The sequence below is a fragment of the Oncorhynchus masou genome, chromosome 6 (assembly GCF_036934945.1).
Source record: "Oncorhynchus masou masou isolate Uvic2021 chromosome 6, UVic_Omas_1.1, whole genome shotgun sequence".
In the NCBI taxonomy this organism is placed as follows: Eukaryota; Metazoa; Chordata; class Actinopteri; order Salmoniformes; family Salmonidae; genus Oncorhynchus; species Oncorhynchus masou.
The window spans coordinates 30,952,840-30,974,933 of NC_088217.1; the positions used below are offsets into that span (position 1 = coordinate 30,952,840).

Consider the following 22,094-nt stretch of genomic DNA (forward strand, 5'->3'; position numbering starts at 1 on the left):
ATCAGAAAGCTGTTTAGTCATGGAGAAAATCCAGAATCTTACATAGCCATGATTGGTTGGGATAATGGGGGGACTGGGACATTCATGAGAGTCTGTTCTGTCACTCAAGGCTTCTGTCAAATGGCAGGCCCTGCTACCACGGATATTTGAACGAGCCATAGATCATTAGATGTACCAATATTTTCATCATGGACAACATGCAGTGTAGTTGTAGCTACAGCTTTCAATAACAGTGTTGAATACAGCTGCTGGTATCGACTCTGTGCTGTCTTCTGTGGCAAAAGCAGTCTGATTGAAGCAGAGTGGGAAGGATTATTTTGAAAATGTTTTAGTCTGCTGTGAATTATCATAATCCATACACAAGCGTCTACAGTTAAAATGTCAAGCTAGCTACATGTGCATACGATATTGGCTCAACTGTATCCAAAGGTTGTATTCATTGCAAGCTATTGTTAGCTAGCTAGCCTCCCAGTTGCAAACAGGTAACATTATAGCCAGCTTGCTAGCTGAGCTGGCCAGGTGATTTCTGCTGTTAATGTTGATTGCCGATGTGCTAAGCCATGCATGATGCCAATCTTTGTCATACAGTGCATTCAGAAAGTAATCAGACCCCTTAACGTTTTCCACTTTGTTACGTTGGATTAAATTGTCCCCCCCCCCCCCCCCCAACCTACACACAACACCCCATAATAACAAAGCAAAAAGCCTTTTTCTCTAAATGGGATTATACATCTAGCAACTTCTTAAACAGGATTACTTACCCATGTTCTCCAACTATAGTGTATGACATACACTTTTTAAGGTCTGATTCTACTTTTATCCAAAGTTTAAATTTTTATTTTATTTTTTTTAATTTCCAATTTGGGAACATGAGACTAAAAAGAGGTGGTATACATTCATGTTCCCATGTTTCTTTTCCTTGTTCCCCTCAAAGACCTCAATCATTAGGTCAGTCACACTGTACTGATGGAGAGGAAAGAGGGAGAGTTGGAAGCGGTGTAGAGGGAGTAGGAAAGTTAAAGGGTGAAGCGATTTATAGAGAGATGAAGAGGACAATCCTGCAGTCACAGTGCTCCTGGGTCCTTCAAAGCGCGATACTGATCATCCCCGGGAGTACAGCTTTTGTTCAAATCCAAGGTCTGCTTGATTCATTACATAAACCATCACACAACATCTGGAATTGCTTAGGTCAGTAAGAGACGTTGCAATTCCGACTGCAGATAGCCTAGTGGTTCGAACATTGGGTCAGTAACCGAAAGGTTGCTAGATCGAATCCCCGAGCTGACAAGGTAAAATTCTGTCATTCTGCCCCTGAACAAAGGCAGTTAACCCACTGTTCGTAGGCAGTCATTGTAAATAAGAATTTGTTCTTAACTGACTTGCCTAAAGTCAGTTAAGGTTTAAAAAATAAATTAAAAATGTAAAAAAGGTTAAAAAAAATAAACACGAAGTTATAACAACCATTTAAAAACAGGCTCTTCAATAGCAGTTTACTACTTACCTTGAGAAGCAAAACTCCAGCTGTTTCTTCAGAGACTCTCTCAGGCTCTCTTCAGGGAGGGGCTGCTGTTCCTCCACTGCACACATGCAATTTCATATCACAATTCATGTTTGGGTATAGGCTGCAAAGCTACAAGTTTTATTTCTGTGTGCATAACAACTGTTACCAAAGCCATACATCTGATCGATACCATTGGTAATCAATATTCAATTAATTCAGGCAACACTAAATGACGATACTTCATGAAAGGCAAAACTGAGAAAATGTAGTTTAACTTTGTTGTATTTGTCACATTTACAGTGCAATGCTTCACTTCCCAACACTGCACTATTCAACATTAAACTAATGATACAATTAAAGAGAGGAAAATAAATACAGGGTCATTACCAGTAGCAAATTCACAATGTTCAGCAATACTGAGTATTTGAGGTAGATATGTACATGTAGGCAGGAATTAGGAAAAAAAATAACTGGTAGCAGGATAAATAAAGGTAAACAGTTTGGCAGCAGCTAAGTGGTGAGTGTGTCAGTGCAAGAATGTCAGCATAGGTGTGAAAGCAAATATACATGTAAACAGTGCTGAAAAGTGACTGGTAGCAGGACACACATTCAAAAGTTTGGGGTCACTTAGAAATGTCCTTGTTTTTGAAAGAAAAGCAAATTGTTTGTCCATTAAAATAACATAAAATTGATCAGAAATACAGTATAGACATTGTTAATTTTGTAAATGACTATTGTAGCTGGAAATGGCAGATTTTTAATCCAATATCTACATAGGCCCATTATCAGCAAACATCACTCCTCTGTTCCAATGGCACTGTGTGGGCAAATTCAAGTTCATCATTGTAAAAGGCTAATTGATCATTAGAAAACCCTTTTGCAATTATGTTAGCACAGCAGAAAACTGTTGTTCTGATTAAAGAAGCAAAAAAAACATCCTGGAGTCGCCTCTTCACTGTTGACGTTGAGACTGGTGTTCTGCGGGTACTATTTAATGAAGCTGCCAGTTGAGGACTTGTGAGGCGTCTGTTTCTCAAACTAGACATACTAATGTACTTGTCCTCTTTTGCTCAGTTGTGCACCGGGGCCTCCCACTCCTCTTTCTATTCTGGTTCGAGACAGTTTGCGCTGTTCTGTGAAGGGAGTAGTACACAGCGTTGTACGAGATATTCAGTTTCTTGGCAATTTCTCACATGGAATAGCTTTCATTTCTCAGAACAAGAATAGACTGACGAGTTTCAGAAGAAAGTTATTTGTTTCTGGCCATTCTGAGTCTGTAATCGAACTCACAAATGCTGATGCTCCAGATACTCAGCTAGTCTAAAGACCAGTTTTATTGTTTCTTTAAAATCAGCACAAGTTTTCAGCTGTGCTAACATAATTGCAAAGGGATTTTCTAATGATCAATTAGCCTTTTAGAATGATAAACTTGGATGAGCTAACACTTTGATGAGCTAACACAACATGCCATTGGAACAGGAGTGATGGTTGCTAATAATGGGCCTCTGTACGCCTATGCAAATATACCTTTTAAACTCTGCCGTTATCAAGCCACAATAGTCATTTACAACATTAACAATGTCTACACTATGTTATTTTAAATTGAGAAAAAATAAATAATATATTTTCTTTCAAAAACAAGGAAATTTCTAAGTGACCCCAAACTTTTGAACGGTAGTGTGTGTGTGTGTACGGCAATAAACAGTACAATATCCATTCAGGTTTTTTTCTGCATAGAAAAGTCTTGGGTGGGCCGCCTAAGTGTTTTTTCAGACCGCCTATGTTCAAAACAAAATTTTGCTCTCATACACTACTTGACCAACAGTGTGTGAACACCTGCTCGTCGAACATTCATTTCAAAACCATGGGCATTAATACGGAGGTGGTTTCCCCTTTGCTGCTATAACAGCCTCCACTCTTCTGGGAAGGCTTTCGACTAGATGTTGGAACTGGCTTCTGCGGGGACTGGCTTCCATTCAGCCACAAGAGCATTAGTGAAGTCGGGCACTGATGGTGGACAATTAGGACTGGCTCGCAGTCGGCATTCCAATTCATCCCAAAGGTGTTCGGTGAGGTTGAGGTCAGGGATCGACAAACCATTACTGTATGGATCTCGTTTTTCCAAATGGTGAAGCGTGATTAATCACTCCAGAGAACGTATTTCCACTGCTCCAGAGTCCAATGGCAGCAAGCTTTACACCACTTCAGCCGACGATTGGAATTGCGCATGGTGATCTTCGGCTTGTGTGCGGCTACTCGGCCACGTTAACACATTTCCCGACAGTTATTGTGCTGGTGTTTCTTACAGGCGCAGTTTGGAACTCGGTAGTGAGTGTTGCATCCGAGGACATACGATTTTTACGTGGTCCAGTTCTGTGAGCTTGTGTTGCCTACCACTTCGCGACTGAGCCGTTGTTGCTCCTAGATGCTTCCACTCCACAATAGCAGCACTTACAGTTGACCGGGGAAGCTCTAGCTGGGCAGAAATTTGACAAACTAACTATGATGGTGGCACGTTGAAAGTCACAGTGCTTCAGTAAGATTATTCTACTGCCAATGTTTGTATATGTAGAATGCATGGCTGTGTGCTTGATTTTACACACCTGTCAGCAACGGGTGTGGCTGAAATAGCCGAACCCACTAATTGGAAAGGGTGTCCACATACTTAAGTGTGTGAATTTTCAGTATGGAAGAACTGTTTAAAGTTTAAAACCAGATCAACTATGAAAAGATAAATGGACATATCTTTTTTTACATGAGATAATCTTTGACAACTAACAATCACCAAAATAAAAGCTATACAGCCAGAGAGAATCTAACATTTAAAAAAAGTATGTAATCAGGAGTATTTTGTCATGGCATGGGGCCCCCATTGATTCTATTATTATGTTTGAGTCACTCAGATAACATCTACCATGGCAAAATGTGTAGAATTGCAGGAAATTAGCTTTCAAACCGCAAAAATGTGCCACTGCGGCCAACAGGAAGGCCACGCCCACCACCCAAGCCCCAGTTTGATCCCCCAAAAATTTTAAATAAATTAAAAACATTAAGTAAATGTAGCCAATTCCCCCCAACACCAGATCAGAGCATGCCATGTCAAAAGCTTCTGACCCAGAAGGAGCTGACCTGAGGACTGCTACTGACCTGCTGACTCAGTCACAGAGTCATAGAGGGGGTACCCCAGCTCAGGGGGATCCATGCCGTTCAGTACACCCTCTGTGGGTAAACGGGCACTACTGTCCGACGGGTCTGAGTACTCCGTGCCGTATCCCTTATCCTCAGTTGGGGGAGCCTCTGAATAACCTGGGAGGAAGATGGTAGAGTCATGTGGTAGATAAGAGTCTGACAGGGAAAGAGACACTGTCAAGGTTGAACCAGGGAGGCTATGTATTCCACAGACTAATAACTGATTTATTTTCGGTCCATCCACAGATCAGGGTTAGGATGATCTCAGGCCTGGATTAACGGTCCTTCTAAGAAGGCAACTGTGCACTCAACTCCGCTAATCAAGTGCCCTAAACCACATGCTTAACACATGTAAAATTTCGAAGAAAATCAATTCCATTTAAAACACAAAGCGAATATCTTATCTAGGTCTGTGATGAAGATCTAGTTAGGCCTGTGTGTGAATGTAGGTATATAAAAACTGCAGCGGTGCATTGGGATTGGCATTTACCCTCAGTGACATCAGCAGAAGTGGGGGTAGTCTCTAGCCAGTGGGTGCCCTCCGTGCTGTCCTCTGGGACTTGGCTCTGGGGCACAGGGATCTCCTGCCAGACTTTGGCATTGGGGTTTAGCCCTGCTCCCTTTGTGGTGACCTGTATGACAAAATACAGAAACACCTTTAGGCTCCTGTAGGTTTCTGTCAAATGCTTATTTAGAGATCATGGATTCATATTCCAATATTGCTGCATTTTCAAAAATCCAATGCTGTCAAATACACTATCATATACCATTAACATCAATCAACCCTACGCTGATCAAGTCCATTTGGAGAGTGATATGTTATGAAAGCTGCTTAACAGGCTAAATGTTCAATGCCCTCCATCATATTTTCATTATCATTAATAGCCATGTTTGAAATGGAAACAACTCAATGAATCAGCCATGAATGCATGCTGATGTTTAATTCTAGACCAGTTCAAATTGGCTGAGATTCAAATTACACCTTTCACCTTCAATTGAAAGTCAGACACCAATGCAAAGCACAAGAAAGCCCATATCAAATATTTGCACGTTACAGCATTCACCTCTAATTGAAATGCCGCCATAGTGGAATAAAATAGTGCGTGGCAAAGATGTGGCAATTAACACACATTTGTCAAAACCATAGGCTAAATATTACATTACCACGATATGTCGTTTTTGTGGAGTTAAATGTCTGGGATGCATTTGTTTTCCAACTAATGCATGAACTTGAGTACACTGTGATAAATTCTACATACTGGAGCTTCAACCCGTCATATGCAACTACTTGATGTTAAAATAGTCAAGCCTTTGTAACGACTAATCAGATTAGGTAGCATCAACTACTCAGTGGTCACTACACTGACTGGAGACCTGCGCATCTAAACATATCTGTCTAAACTCCCCACCTAGTTAGATACAATATGAATAGTTAAAACTGACAACGAGGTTTGTTCATTTACATGATACACACGTGTTGTAACTAGGCTAAGACAAAAACATCGTAATTCATTAACATATCGGTGACTGATATGTGAATTTAAGGAGGCGTTATATCACGTCCCATCAGCCAGAACTCCACACACGTTCTTGCCCTTTAGCTCCAGATTGTAAAAACATTACATGTAGCCAACTAGCTAGCAACAGCTCAATTTATTAACGTTTTTTTCCCTTTGCATGCTCACCAATGAACGAAAGCATATTCCCCGATTGCAACGTTTGATTAAAGTCATTATTACAGCGCTATTGACACGCATGCAACGGTCCCCGTGGCTTCCTAAAGCGCCATAAAATTTCTTCCATAAACCGAACTTTAGACTAGAATGTATAGCTAATAGTACAGACCAAACATACCTCAACAAATAGCAACATTGTCTTCCTCCCAATGTGGTACTGACTCGCTAGCTACCCGATTCAATTGATGTAGCCAGCTAATTCACGATTTTGGTCACTTTTAAGAAGATAAATGTAAAATGGATGGAACTCGATAACACCGTACAATTCACAAGAGGACAGCATGCTACAGGGAAGGCACTCTCATGAGGCCTCAACCGATTGCTCATTGGTTATCGTACTCCATTAGACTCCGCCTCTCCCAAGTCGTCACATGTACAGACACACGTTTGTGCATCGCCTCTCATTCACACATTTCCCCCCACCAACAATACGTCAAAGACATTCTCGCAATTGGTCGAAGCGTCGCGTCAGTCAAAACCATCGTTCAACTCTTCCGGTACTGAAGCCTTCCCTCTGCGGATAGTACGACAAAAGAGAGCACATGGCGACAGGCATACAGGCCGCTCCAGCATCATGTATACGCTGCACACTTGTAAACCGAAGAACATAAAATAGAAATCATTGCCGATCATGTGGAAATAAAATAAGAACCTTTTTGACAGCTTTGGTGGAGGTCAGGAAAACAAAAAGGCCCCACTTTACCTCGGACATAAATAGTATCGGTTATCAAAACACGAGGGAAAGAAAGGTTGAACGGAATCTGGGGTGTATTTATTAGTCGGATTCTGTTGCAAAACGTTTTGCAATGATAACAGTTTACTCTAGGGACCCAACTGAATTTGTCCAATAAAAATGTAACTAGTTTTTGTTGCAGTATCTGACTAATGAACACACCCCTGATCTGAGTCAGGGCCACCATCTGTGAGCCACAGTTCTTAGCCCGCTGAACTGAAGCCTAAACATTAGCTTGGAGAGCCAACAAGTCTGAAGGTCTCAGTCAAGGTTATTCATCACAGGAATGTGGTTCACTGAACCAACTGGTCAGACTACACCCACATTTGATCGCCTTAGTCACTGTACTACTGTGACCAACTGGGGTTTTGAACTTGGATCTCCTGCAAGATTGTTAGTTCAGGGAGACAAAACAAGTCTTTAGGTCTCAGAGGCAAGGTTACTCATCACATCAGTGCAGTTCACTGAATTACCTCCATTACACACACGCAACAGTCATCAAAATTGTTACGGTTTGAAAACAATTGTAATAAATGCAACAATTGGGAAATGGATGAAGATACTGCAAAAGTAACTTTAAAATTAATCAGATATGACTGAATTATTGCACAGAAAATATTTTACTAGTTCAGGGATTTGGGTGGGAATTCAGGTATTCCAACATCAGATGAGGGAAATCAGAACATCAGAAAATCACATTGTAGGATTTTTAATGAATTTATTTGCAAATTATGGTGGAAAATACGTATTTGGTCACCTACAAACAAGCAAGATTTCTGGCTCTCACAGACCTGTAACTTCTTCTTTAAGGGGCTTCTCTGTCCTCCACTCGTTACCTGTATTAATGGCACGTTTGAACTTGTTATCAGTATAAAAGACACCTGTCCACAACCTCAAACAGTCACACTCCAAACTCTACAATGGCCAAGACCAAAGAGCTGTCAAAGGACACCAGAAACAAAATTGTAGACCTGCACCAGACTTGTCATGCAATAAAATGCAAATTAATTACTTAAAAATCATACAATGTGATTTTCTGGGTTTTTGTTTTAGATTCCGTCTCTCACAGTTGAAGTGTACCTTTGATAAAAATTACAGACCTCTACATGCTTTGTAAGTAGGAAAACCTGCAAAATCGGCAGTGTATCAAATACTTGTTCTCCCCACTGTCTTCTGCTAGATTTGTACATTCGTTACATTGGAGCAGCACATTTAAGTCATTTAGCACAAAGAGAGCAATGTTCATACATTGTATCATTTCATTCCCTGTAACCAATAGCACAGACCAATCTGAGTACCCTTTGCAAGTTCACTGTCATGCAGCCTTAGTGTCAGAGGGAAAATGGAGCACCGCTTCACGACAGGCATGCTTGCAACTTTACAGCAAAGAAAACAATGTTTCTAGCCTAAACATTTTTTGTTTATCCTATATTTACAAGAGATGCCTTTCTATCGAGATTCGCACACATTTTAAATAATTTCACAAACCATGTTGCAGGCCGTTTTAAATTCATCCCGGGGTTCTAGCTAACAACCTGGTTATTTTGACAGTAGGTTTAGGCAAATTTGATCTGCTACTCAGGTGATACAGAATGGTAGGATTCATATAAGCCTAAACTATATTTTTAAAAAATATTCATTATTTTTGGGTGCTTAACCTTTTAAGAAGTTGGGAGGTGTGTGTGTAACGGTTTTATGCAGCGTTTACCCATTACATGAAGACCAGACCGGATACGTCTCGTGCGCGAGTGTGGCAAAATACATTTAGAAATCCATGTTATTCAATTATTGCGCGCCAACGAGCATCTGCGTTGCCACGGGCTAAAATAGAAGTCATTCCTATTTCTGACGCAGATCGCGCTGTAAGTCCTGCCTCTCCCATCTCCTCATTGGTTTATAGAAGTAGGTACCCACGTGGGTGATTGAAAGACTAATTATTTTGCCGGTTGTCGTGGTAATACTATGAAAGTGTAGATGCCAATCACCATATAAGTTAAAAGATGAAAAGCCTGGAAGGAGGAGAGATGACTAGAAACGATTCGGTTGACCGTTTTATGTGTGGATTAATTGTCGGAGTAGAGGACCTTGTGCATTTCAGGTAAAATAACAACCCAATGTTTACAACCCAGGACAAATTAGCTAGCAAGTGCAAGCCATCTAGCTAAATTGCCATACATGTTTAATGTTTTCTGACCTTTCCCCAAATGAATGTCATTGGTTCAGAGTTTGTTTTGATATTTTAACCTGCGTGTCGTGATCGCGTTTGGTGTAGGGGGACAAAATAAATTTTCGCACGCGCGCAGCCGGTTTTTGTTCCATGTTACTAACACAATGACATTCAAGTCAACATTCATGTATATCACAGGTGGTTGGTTGCACCTTAATTGGGGAGGACGGGCTCACGGTAATGGCTGGAGTGGAATATGTGGAACGTTATCCAACAATTTTTATGTGTTTGATGTAGGGAGACAAATTGTTAGTCCGTTTTACTGCCGACTAAATGACGCCAATCAACCGGTCAGCAAAACATTAAAAAAACAATACTAACAGTAAAATGACGTGACCAACAGAAAATACTTTCTGAGATCCGCATATAAATGACAAGATGCTTATGTTTCTGCCCTAACAAGCTTAGGACCAAAATAAGCCCATAGAAACGCATTGGACTTATTTTGGCGAGAGAAACCACTCGCGTCGCCTCTTTCTCTCAAAAGGCTATAATTGAACATGTAATTCCTGTAATGAAGCAGCTAATAAAATGTGATTTTTAAACATTTTCCCAAATGCAATTGGCAGAAAAAAACAGTTCTATGAAAAACAAAAATAGCTCCTTATTAATTCTGGCCACCAAAGTTAACATGCGATTGCATTTAGAATTATTTGTTGCGCAATGACTGGGCGTACTTTAGCAGGTTTCACTCCAGTAGCCTACAGGCTTTTTGAGGAGCTACACTTGCGCTGTCGAACAGGTGGTAGACTACTCCGCACCTCAAACTAGGCTCTGTATGCTGTGTGCGTTTGATAAAGAAAATTCATGACAACTAAATAAAATCAGACGCAGCATTTTCATTCAACAAAATTATGCAAATTAACCTATGGACCGATAAGCATGACCGGTCAAGTGTATTTTCGGTGGCTGACAGATTAACGGTTAACCGTTAACATCCCTAGTTTGATTATTATGAGCCTCTACTGATGTACATTACTTCCATTCCTCCAGCCAAATAACAGGTAGGCTCGGTCTTGGCAAATATGAGAAATCAGTCATTCTATGCAGTATTCTATTATACACTGAACAGTGGAGAGTTAAATGTGTTGTATTGAGTAAAAGTCCATTTCAGTGACAGGTCTTTGGAGAATATTTAGAAAACGCGAACAAGCATCCAGGGGGACGGGGCGAACAGGATGCTAGGCCACTATTTTCCCCCATGGTATTGCAGTACTTATCGGTATTGTAATACTTGGCCTGGTATCGTATCATTTGTAAAATGTTGGTATCGTGATAAGCCTAGTGTCTGGTGTGACCACCATTTGCCTAATGCAGTGCAACATCTCCTTTGCATAGAGTTGATCAGGCTATTGGTTGTGGAATGTTGTTCCACTCTTCAATGGCTGTGCAAAGTTGCTGGATATTGGCAGGAACTGGAACATACTGCTGTACACGTCGATCCAGAGCTTCCCAAACATGCTCAATGGGTGAGATGTCTTGAGTATGCAGGCCATGGAAGAACTGGAATATTTTTAGCTTCCAGTAATTGTGTACAGATCCTTGCGACATTAGCGTGCTAAAACATGGGGTGATGGCAACGGATTAATGGCACGACAATCGGCTTCAGGATCTCGTCACAGTATGCAATGCAATTGTGTTTGTTGTCTGTAGCTTCTGCCTGCCCATACCATTGCCCCATGGTGGGGTTGTCTGTTCACAATGTTGACCTCAGAAAACCACTCGCCCACACAACACCATACATACATGGTGACCATGAAACTAGGATTCATCTGTGCAGACCACACTTCTCCAGCATGCCAGTGGCCATCGAAGGTGAGCATTTGCCCACTGAAGTCGGTTACAGTGCCAAAATGCAGTCAGGTTAAGTCCCTGGTGAGGACAATGAGCTGAGATGAGCTTCCTGAGACAGTTTGACAGTTTGTGCAGAAATTCTACAGTTGTGATTAACCACATTTTCATCAGGGTGGCTTGTCTCAGACAATCCCGCAGTTGAAGAGGCTAGAGGTCGACCGAGCAATCGGAATGGCTGAATAATTAGGGCCGATTTCATGTTTTCATAACAATTGGAAATCGGTATTTCTGGAAACCGATTTGGCCGATATTATTTTTTATTTTACAGCTTTATTTAACTAGGCAAGTCAGTTAAGAATGATGGCCTAGGAACGGTAGGTTAACTGCCTTGGTCAGGGGAAGAACACCAGATGTGTACCTTGTCAGCTCAGGGATGCAATCTTGCAACCTTACAGTTAACTAGTCCAACGCTCTAACCACATGCCTCTCATTCCACTCCACGAGGAGCCTGCCTGCTACGCGAATGCAGCAAGAAGCCAAGGTAAGTTGCTAGCTAGCATTAAACTTATCTTATAAAAACAATCAATTAATCATAATCACAAGTTAACTACACATGGTTGATGATATTACTAGTTTATCTAGCGTGTCCTGTGTTGCATATAATTGATGCAACGCAGGGGGATAAACACGAACGCCTTTATTAAAATCAATACACAGAAGTATATATTTTTAAACCTGCATATTTAGCTAAAAGAAATCCAAGTTAGCAGGCAATATTAACCAGGTGAAATGGTCTCACTTCTCTTGCGTTCAATGCACACATAGTCAGGGTATATGCAACAGCTTCTATCTCAAGGCCATCAGACTGTTAAACAGCAACCACTAACATTGAGTGGCTGCTGCCAACACACTGACTCAAGTCCAGCCACTTCAATAATGGGAATTGATGGGAAAGGATGTAAAAATATATCACTAGCCACTTTAAACAATGCTACCTAATATAATGTTTACATACCCTACATTATTCATCTCATATGTATACGTATATACTGTACTCTATCATCTACTGCATCCTTATGTAATACATGTATCACTAGCCACTTTAACTATGCCACTTTGTTTACATACTCATCTCATATGTATATACTGTACTCGATACCATCTACTGCATCTTGCCTATGCTGCTCTGCACCATCACTCATTCATATCTTTATGTACATATTCTTTATCCCCTTACACTGTGTATAAGAAATTAGTTTTGGAATTGTTAGTTAGATTACTTGTTGGTTATTACTGCATTGTCAGAACTGGAAGCACAAGCATTTCGCTACACTCGCATTAACATCTGCTAACCATGTGTATGTGACAAATAAAATTTGATTAGAGTTTGGGCCGCCTGGCTCAATGCCAACTAATTTGCCAGAATTTTACGTAATTATGACATAACATTGAAGGTTGTGCAATGTAACAGCAATATGTAGACTTAGGGATGCCACCCATTACATAAAATACCGACCGGTTCCGTATTTCACTGAAATAATAAACGTTTTGTTTTTTCAAAATTATTGCTTCCGGATTCGATCATATTAATGACCAAAGGCTCGTATTTCTGTGTGTTATTATGTTATATGATTTGACAGAGCAGTCTGACTGAGCGGTGGTAGGCAGCAGCAGGCTCGTAAGAATTAATTCAAACAGCACTTTCGTGTGTTTTGCCAGCAGCTCTTCCCTGTGCTTCAAGCATTGCGCTGTTTATGACTTCAAGCCTATCAACTCTCGAGATTAAGCTGGTGTAACTGATGTGAAATGGCTAGCTAGGTAGCGGGATGAATGCTAATAGCGTTTCAAACGTCACTTGCTCTGAGACTTGGAAGTAGTTGTTCCCCTTGCTCTGCAAGGGCCGCGACTTTTGTGGAGCGATGGGTAATAATCCCTCGAGGGTGGCTGTTGTCGATGTGTTCCTGGTACGAGCGAGGAGAGGGACGGAAGCTATACTGTTACACTGGCAATAAAGTGCCTTTAAGAACATCCAATAGTCAAAGGTATATGAAATACAAATGGTAGAGAGAGAAATAGTCCTATACATACTATATTAACTACAACCTAAAACCTCTTACCTTGGAATATTGAAGTCTCATGTTAAAAGGAACCACCTGCTATCATATATTCTCATGTTCTGAGCAAGGAACTTAAGTTAGCTTTTTTTACATGGCACATATTGCACTTTTACTTTCTCCTCCAACACGTTGTTTTTGCATTATTTAAACCAAATTGAACATGTTTCATTATTTATTTGAGGCTAAATTGATTTTTATTGATGTATTATATTAAGTTAAAATAAGTGTTTATTCAGTATTGTTGTAATTGTCATTATAAATACATTTTTTATTTTATTTTATTAAAAATTGGCCAATTAATCGGCATCTGCTTTTTTTGGTCCTCCAATAAATCGGCATCGGTGTTGGAAAAAAATCATAATTGTTCAACCTCGAGAAGAGGCCGATCGTGGTGGTCCTGGGCTGTTGTGGTTTCACATGGTTTGCGAATGTGAGGCCGTTTGGACATAATGCAACATTCGCTAAAACAAAGTTGGAGGTGACTTTTGGTAAAGAAATGAACATTCAACTATCTGGCAACAGCTCTGGTGGACACTCCTGAAGTCAGCATGTCAATTGCACACTTCCTCAAAACATCTATGGCATTGTGTTGTGTGACAAAACTACACATTTAAAGAGTGGCCTTTTATTGTCCCCAGCACAAGGTGCACCTGTGTAATGGGCATGTTGCTTTTATATATTTTTGTTGGATTTTAGGGATGCACCGACAGGAAATTTTGGCCCGATACCGATATCTAATATTTTCCTTGCCAAAAAAACTGATACAGACACCAGATATTTAAAATTTTAGCAGCCTTTTAAGCATTCTAGTACAGTTAAATAGTTGAAACACACACTGACCAAAAAGTGATTTTGTTGGCATTTACACATGTCCCCATTACCAGTAAAACATAATCAAAACCTATTTCTTTCACTTACTTGCTGTGCTGTTATGATGTTCAGTCGTTTCATTCTCAACCAGGATTTCATCATAGATGTCAAGCAGTGATGTCAGAAGAGGCCACGGACCAGACAGCTGAAACGTGGGTCCTCTTCCTCGGTGCGCACTGTCACTGTAACCGTTTCCATCTTGTCCAGCTGTGTCTAACAATTCACATAAACCCTATTTCTTGTCTGTATCGAAGTAGCGGCCTTTGTACATAGCATCGAGCATGGTGGCGACACAGTAAAGAGGCTCTGAGAGAATGCCTCCGAATCGCTTGTTCACAGCCTCCAGTCGGGTACTTTTGCAAGTATTAACCCCCAAGGTCTGTCTCTGCAGTTTTGTTGAGCAGGCTTTTCACTGCCATGACAAAGGGTATCACATCTGCTGCAGACCCAGTTGATGAGCTTATTTCTCGAGCCACTTGTTCGAACGGAGCTAGGATTGTGTTCATGTTTCAAACATGTTCTCAAATATGGCAGCAGCGGTATGAGAACCAGCACATTCTTGAGCATGCAATACAGCTTTCCTCAGTACGAAATCCTCTTAGACCCACTGTGCTATCATACTCTGCATGCTCATGGGGCTGACATCGCTGGTCCAAATGTCAGTCGTGAAGCTAATAGCAGTGATGCCCATAGAAAGTAGTTCATGGATGTGCGTTTTAACAATACTGTGTAATTCCGGTAGGGCAACATCTGAAAAATAGCAGCTACTTGGTAGTGTGTACCGGGGCTCGGGGTGCTCAACCAGTTAGCGAAAGCCAATATCCTCCACGAACAGAGAACGGTTGATTGTCAAGGGCAATGAATTCCATTATCTTGGCGTTAACAGATTTGGCTTGGAGTTGAATCACAGATGTTTTTTTACTCTTTCAAATGACTGTTTGACTTGCACTTCTTTAGTTGTTGGAAGTATGTGCTTAGTTTTTTTTCTGCTTTTGTTCTAAGTAGTTGCAGAACTTCTGGGGGTGATGCACTTATAAATGAGTAATCAGGTTTGTGTTATTTAAAGTTTTCACTTTCTCCCCTCCTCTGGAAATAATAGCAGCACAAACATTGCATATGGCCTTTTTGTTATCTTCCTTTGAAACTTCAAAATAGATCCACACAGCAGACATTGTGAGCTAGGTTAAGAATGCTGTGTTGCACGTGTAGCACTGTATTTTTTGTGGCGTCATTTATCTACATTTAAAGGTATGCACTTAAGCTTTGACATCGGTTTTGCACATCGGTGTTAAACTAGACATTGGACCAATGCCATATTTTTACCTAATATCGGATTCCGATATATTGTGCATCCCTATTGTATTTCTTGCGTTTACAGCCATGGTGATGCACTGCACGTATGGAGTGAAAATCACAGAATATATGTTATAGTTGCAGCAGCAGAGATATGTGAGAGCTTTTAGTGCAGAAGACTTACAGGAAGTTGAGAGAAGGGGTTCCATCCTCCCAGACCGACGGACTGGTGTAGGATCCTTTAGGGCCAAGTATTGGAATGGGATAGTGTATTGGCGCAGAGTAAGATGGTGCAATTTAAGTTTCCCCTTTATTTTTGCGTTTGTCACAATGTGGAATGCACATTCCGAACTGAGAAAGGCAGCAATACGCCAAAAAGCGTCTAGTCTGCCGGAAATTCACATGAATTATTAATTCATACGGATACTCGTTACAAAAATATTAACTTAGTTGACTAACGTACGCGAGCTAACCTCGTTAGCAAACGTTAACTATTTTACGTTGGTTAACTATTAGTCGACCTGGCTTGCTAAAGTTAAGTTAACGAACACCTGTCGACAAACTAAGTCTTAATGCGTAGTTACAGGCCAGACTAACACCGAAGTAGCACGCGGAAGAACCAGTCTATACAGCCAACGGGTGAATTGCAGTAACTTAGCTAACTAACTAGTTTGCAACATTACGATTACGTTAGTTTCATGGGGGCCTGCCCTTGGGAGATTCGAGGGGGAGGGAGTGCTAATTTAGCACAGGGCCCAAACTCACCATGCCGCCTTGATCCTTCACGGTTTTCGATGTTATCTCCCCTTGTTCACGTTTATCCAATGATGGCTTGACCCTTTCCTTCTGCTGCGGTGACGACGGGCAATGCTCCGAACTCATCCGCCGCCCCCCACTAGCCACTCTGCCCCGTCCCCCCACTCCGACTTCACCTTACCACGTAAAAACAATATCACGCTATTCAACTTGGTTTGATGTATAACTAAGTGCAGACAATTGAGCAATTGTCACAATAAAAAGGAAATAGGATAGCCAGTCGTGTAGTATCTTAATTTTTGTTGACGAAGCCTTTGCTAGGTGCCACACTCCCGTCATACAACGCGACCAGGAGTGTATTCATTAGTCGGATTCTGTTGTAAAACGTTTTGCTTCGAAAACAAGAGTTAACATTTCAACAATTCCAGGGAGGTCCCTCCAAGTTTAGTTCCGTTTGCTTCCGTTAGGGTTGTTACCGTTTACTTGAGGAACCAACCGTTTTTCAACGAAATTGGACGAATGAATACACCCCTGTTACTGCCTCCCTCCCTGGTAACAGTGCTCCAGTCTCGGCGCCGCATAGCAACGAGAGCGGCACTCTTTCCGCATAACGACAGTGCGAGCAGAAAAACAAATATATGGAATGTTTTTTTAAATATATATGGATGTTTCAAAACATCAGTCAATTTGGCGAGGGAAATAACAAGAAACTTCTTCCAGATAATTGAAGTGGCTGTGTTCTTCAATATTGTAATGAAACAGGCAGGGAGCAGGTCACGAACCCTCGACATTCTAGCCCGATGACCGGCGCGCTATCGACTGTGCAGCAAAAGCATGCTCGTGCGGGAGTGTCGATTTCCGCGCTTATAAATCCAGGGTCGTTACAATATTTAATTTAGTCTTTAGGGAAGGGAAATAACAATTATGTATACAAACACATATATAATTATACACATCATTGGGAAAGAATGATTCATGTATTAAACAGGGACGATTTTTCGGAACAACAACGTCAGGGGAACAGCGCCCGTTGGCCATCTCTCGAGTCTAGGCAAAGGCTTGGTACAAACCTCAGGTACAAGCAGCATGAGGGACATAAACCAAATCAATCTGTGGTGTGCATATGGTTTTATAACAACAATAATACACTGATGTCTAGATGTTGAACAAGTATCATATTCTCTGTGATGTTCGTCAGACATCTGAAGACCAGAGGTCGGAGACAAAGGTGTTGGGAATCATCTATATATAGAAGCAGAGCATAACCTATGGCAGAATGGAATGTTTTGCCCATTCATTTATTGAAAGTTTGGTGTCAACTTAGTTTCCTCTCATGCATTTTCCAGCAAATGATCAATACATTTTAGAACATGCAAGTAAAAAAATAAAAGTATGCTTTCGCTCTCTTAGTTTCCATTGCCATGAGCCTACACATATGATAGACAGCGTTTTATTTTCTTTAAATAAAAATAGTAATTTATGCAATTGTGGATGTTGTATACACAACTGGCAACAGCTAGCAACAATTAGAAAGTGACTTTTGGGGATACACTGTCAAAATTAAAGAACAAACCCCTCTCTTGAGTTTCTCGGTCCATGTCTTGAGCCCAGGGGATGTGCGTCTCTGAGTAGGAATGCTGATCTAGTATCAGGTTCCCCTGTCCATGTCATTTTAATAAGTGTGGTCTAAAATAGTCTAAATAAAAGCTTTTAGATTGTGGTCTAAAATAATTTGAATAACTCAGATTTTAATAAATCAGATATTTTATTTTTAAGTTTATAACGGAAGTGATCGGATGCGTCTTCTGCTGCTACGTTCACACACATTTTATTTGTTCTAAATGATCAACTTTCTCGAATGGTTTGCTTTCTCTTCTACATATTGTAATGACCCGACTAGATCATAAAGGAACAATTGTCCAGACAGAGGCTTGAGTTTGCGAATTGACGGTTTATTAAACCAACTTTACACAGGCTACTGTTTGGGCCGTAGCACACGCCAAAAAGATGACAGATAACCCACAAGCCAATCGTGACCTTCTCTTGGGAAGCCCAGACGTAAGAGAGAGAGAACAAAAAGCTGAACCTGGTCTTAACTTCCAATGCTCCACCCCCCTGCCCAACCCCCCTCCACGCCATTCCGCCAACCACCAGGATGCCCGGCATCAGAACATTCCAGGCATTCCCGTGATTGGCAGATAGCAGGTTGATTGACATGTCGGACCCCGCGAACACCGGGTACTGGTCAGTACAACACAACCACCTCCTAGCCTAACACATAACACACAGCTGTCTGTGCGGGTCGCCACAATATTATAATTCGTTTGAGACTGGAGTTAAGATCTTGCAGGTTTAAACGATGAGTATTCACCCAACCGTGTGGTTAAATATGTAGTTACTTATTCACATCTTTCTCTTTGTGTCAGGGAGATTATGGGTAGCATTAGCTCGCTGACGTTAGCTTGCCGTAATTGATGCTGAGGCTAGCCAGGTAGCTAATATTTAACCTGCAAGATGTACGTACCATTGTTGTCTGTAAAGAAACTGCTGCAACAACGTCTCTGTCATCTCGCAACAAAAGAGAAACAAGAATGTTATCATATGCCAGTAGTGTTAATGAGGACACAGGCAATTTTGAATAAAATGCCCAAATGTGGCTACAGCTCCTCTATCCCAGACAGCTGACAAATCAGCACCCAACTACTCTCCTCATCTCAGACAGTGAAGAGTCGTCGAGTGAGGAGTAATTACAATTGATCACTGAACAGGGCCTTCATGCTATTCTAGGTAATGGCATCAAAGCATGATTAGAGCCTGTTTGATGAGAATGTTAATACCATATCTCACAATATTTGTAACTTTGTAGCTAAATTGACTTCATATGCTGTTGTTATTTTGCCTTTTTCTTCTTTCCAGGTATTGGGACTCATCATGGGCTCAAAAAGGAGAACGGCTACGTTCCCCTCCAGTAGTATCAGTGGGAGGGACTTTGAGGATGGACAGCCGTCATCCTCAGCATCTTCAGTAGGTCGGAAAAGGAGAAGAACCTCTAACATTCCCACTGTTGATCCAGTAAGTTCAGTTCAAAGCCTTTTTTTGTGTAGAAACATTGCTTTCCAATACAAATATAGTACTCAACTTCTGTGGTTCTGCCTTCGGATCATGTCTTAACCCAAATTTAATTATTGAATTTTGACTCAAAATGTATTTTTTTAATTGGCAAGTCAGTTAAGAACAAATTCTTATTTTCAATGACAGCCTAGGAACAGTGGGTTAACTGCCTGTTTGTGGGCAGAATGACAGATTTGTACATTGTCAGCTCAGGGATTTGAACTTACAACCTTTTGGTTGCCAGTCCAATGCTCTAACCACGAGGCTACCCTGCCGCCCCAGTGGGCACAAGTCAAACCGTTGTGTAGTTTTTGAATAAGTGTTCATAAACATGGTTGCCTGTATTGTTTTGTGTTCATCTACTATGTTTTGCTTCCAGATTGCAGTATGCCATGAACTGTACAACACTATCCGAGTTTATAAGGATGACCAAGGAAGGATGTTATGTGAGCTGTTCATAAGAGCACCCAAGAGACGGGACAGAGGATGGTTAATATAGAATGGTTACCAAAGAAATCTCCATTACTAAGAACATAAGCCTCATTAAATTCACTTATCTATTGTGTTTTCCTTGAAGGAATCAACCGGATTACTGCCACATTGTGACACATCCCATTGACATGATGAAGATCCAGCAGAAGCTGAAGATGGAGGAGTACGATGATGTGGACCAGATAACGTCTGACTTTCAGCTCTTATTCAACAATGCAAAGGCATACTACAAGGTAATATATCCCTGCCTGTAATAACAAACACATTCACTTACTGGACTCTTTAGGGGAGAGAAGTAATTTTTACAAGGCAATGTTTTGTATGAAGGAGTTTTCCTAATAAATGCCCTGTCTAGGGCTTAAACCTGTAATTGACCAAATGAAAGGGAGTGTGTTGCATGTCCGTAGCCAGACTCTCCAGAGTGCAGAGCAGCCTATAAGCTGTGGGACCTCTACCTGCGCACCAATAATGAGTTTGTCCAGCGGGGGGATTATGATGATGAGGATGGGGACGATGCACAAGATAATCCTGGAGAGTCGGATGAGGTAACACCAGCACTTCCGATGTAACATAAAAAGCATTTATTACATGTTGACTGCCCTGTCACACATGCATTACATGTAAACCGCCTAAAAACATAGCACAGCATGGCTAATAAATCTGTTTACTGTGTGTGTCTTTGAATGACAGAATGCACCCAGTTGCCTGAAGGAGGTCCTTGAGCAGCTGTTGGATGTGGTGGTGAAATTCTCAGAGCCCTCGGGGCATTTAGTCAGTGATCTGTTCCAGAAACTACCAGTGGTAAGATAACCATTCTCTCCAATCCTATGGTATGGCATTGGTTGAAGCACAATGTTAAATCTCCCTACCATCCTATCTAAGCCAATATCTATTATTCTTCTGAAGAGAATGAACTGGGCTGTTTGAGAAGATTTGAATCCTAAGCAACTTGCATGCACATTGTTTGAAGTACAATAGACTAGTCACGATACCAACATTTTACTAACGATATGATACCAGGCCAAGTATCACGATACTGAGTAGCATTGCGAGAGAAAATGAAGAAAAATTCAGTGGTCTAGCATCCTGTTCGCCCGTCCCACCGACGCCTGTTCCCGTTTTCTAATTGTTATGCTCATGCACTTTACAAAAAACTTGTCACTGATATTCATACTTCTCCTCAATACAACACATTCAATTAATAGAAGATGGTCCATTTAATAGTATCTGAAGTTTTATTCAGGCCTAATCATTTTCCTAAATCAGCTGCTGTATGTTTTGCTGTGGCGTAACATGGCATGAGCTGTACAGTGTATTTCTATCCCATCCCTTCCCAAATACGAGAACCCTTAATTCCCCACACACAGGAACAAAATGAAGAACAAAGAGTATGAGAGTGTCGAGCAGCTAGACGCAGGCCTCACTTTGATTTCTGTGTCCTCACTGTCCTCTGTGCCAGTAGTGTCTTGGGCAGTCTTCTCTATGTTCTGTACTCATTTGCAATCAATTGTTTTGTGGATAGTTGTGTGTTCTACTTATAAATAGACTGAAGATGAAATATTGGAGCTGCCGAACCATGATGGCTTGTAGGTTTAGGAGGGCACTACTTTTGTGCAAGTGAGGGCACTAATTTTGTGCAGTTCGTCAAATATCTGCCCTGCTAAAGCTGCCCCGGCAACTGTAAGTGCTGTTATTGTGAAGTGGAAACGTCTAAGAGCAACAACTGCTCAACTGTGAAGTGGTAGGCCACACAAGCTCACAGAACGGGACTGCCGAGTGCTGAAGCGCACAGCGCGTAAAAATTGTCTGTTCTCGGTTGCAACACTCACTATCGAGTTCCGAATTGCCTCTGGAAGCAATGTCAGCACAAGAACTGTTAGTCGCAATGTCAGCACAAGAACTGTTAAATGGTTTTCCATGGTCGAACAGCCGCACACAAGCCTAAGATCACCATGCACAACGCCAAGCGTCGGCTGCAGTGGTGTAAAGCTTGCCGCCATTGGACTCTGGAGTGATACATCGCGCTTCACCATCTGGCAGTACAACGGACAAATCTGGGTTTGGCAGATGCCAAGAAACCGCTACCTGCCCAAATGCATAGTGCCAAGTGTAATGTTTGGATGAAGAATAATGGTCTGGAGTTGTTTTTCATGGTTCGGGCTAGGCCCCTTAGTTCCAGTGAAGGGATATCTTAACACTACAGCATATAATGAAATTCTAGACGATTCTGCGCGTTTGACTTTGTGGCAACAGTTTGGAGAAGGCCCTTTCCTGG

At 41.3% G+C, this 22,094-nt stretch overlaps 1 protein-coding gene and 1 pseudogene across 5 annotated transcripts in view; one reads left to right on the plus strand and one right to left on the minus strand.

Moving 5' to 3' along the window:
* Positions 1-16,749, minus strand: part of LOC135541886 (la-related protein 4-like) — a 33,629-nt gene extending 16,880 nt beyond the window's left edge. Inside the window, exons 1-5 of one of the 5 annotated variants that reach the window (XM_064968362.1) lie at positions 16,226-16,749; positions 7,951-7,995; positions 5,181-5,322; positions 4,649-4,807; positions 1,502-1,577 (exon numbers count right to left, since the gene is read on the minus strand). In XM_064968362.1, the coding sequence (XP_064824434.1) occupies positions 1,502-1,577; positions 4,649-4,807; positions 5,181-5,322; positions 7,951-7,995; positions 16,226-16,342 (539 nt within the window). In that variant the 5' untranslated portion in view covers positions 16,343-16,749. Of the gene's footprint in view, positions 1-1,501; positions 1,578-4,648; positions 4,808-5,180; positions 5,323-6,544; positions 6,749-7,950; positions 7,996-14,215; positions 15,833-16,225 lie in introns of those variants that run through there. The other 4 variants (XM_064968363.1, XM_064968364.1, XM_064968367.1 and 1 more) reach the window with 4 other exon arrangements.
* A 2,398-nt stretch (positions 16,750-19,147) lies between these two features.
* On the plus strand, positions 19,148-20,910 carry LOC135541888 (protein polybromo-1-like; annotated as a pseudogene).
* The last annotated feature ends 1,184 nt before the right edge of the window (positions 20,911-22,094 follow it).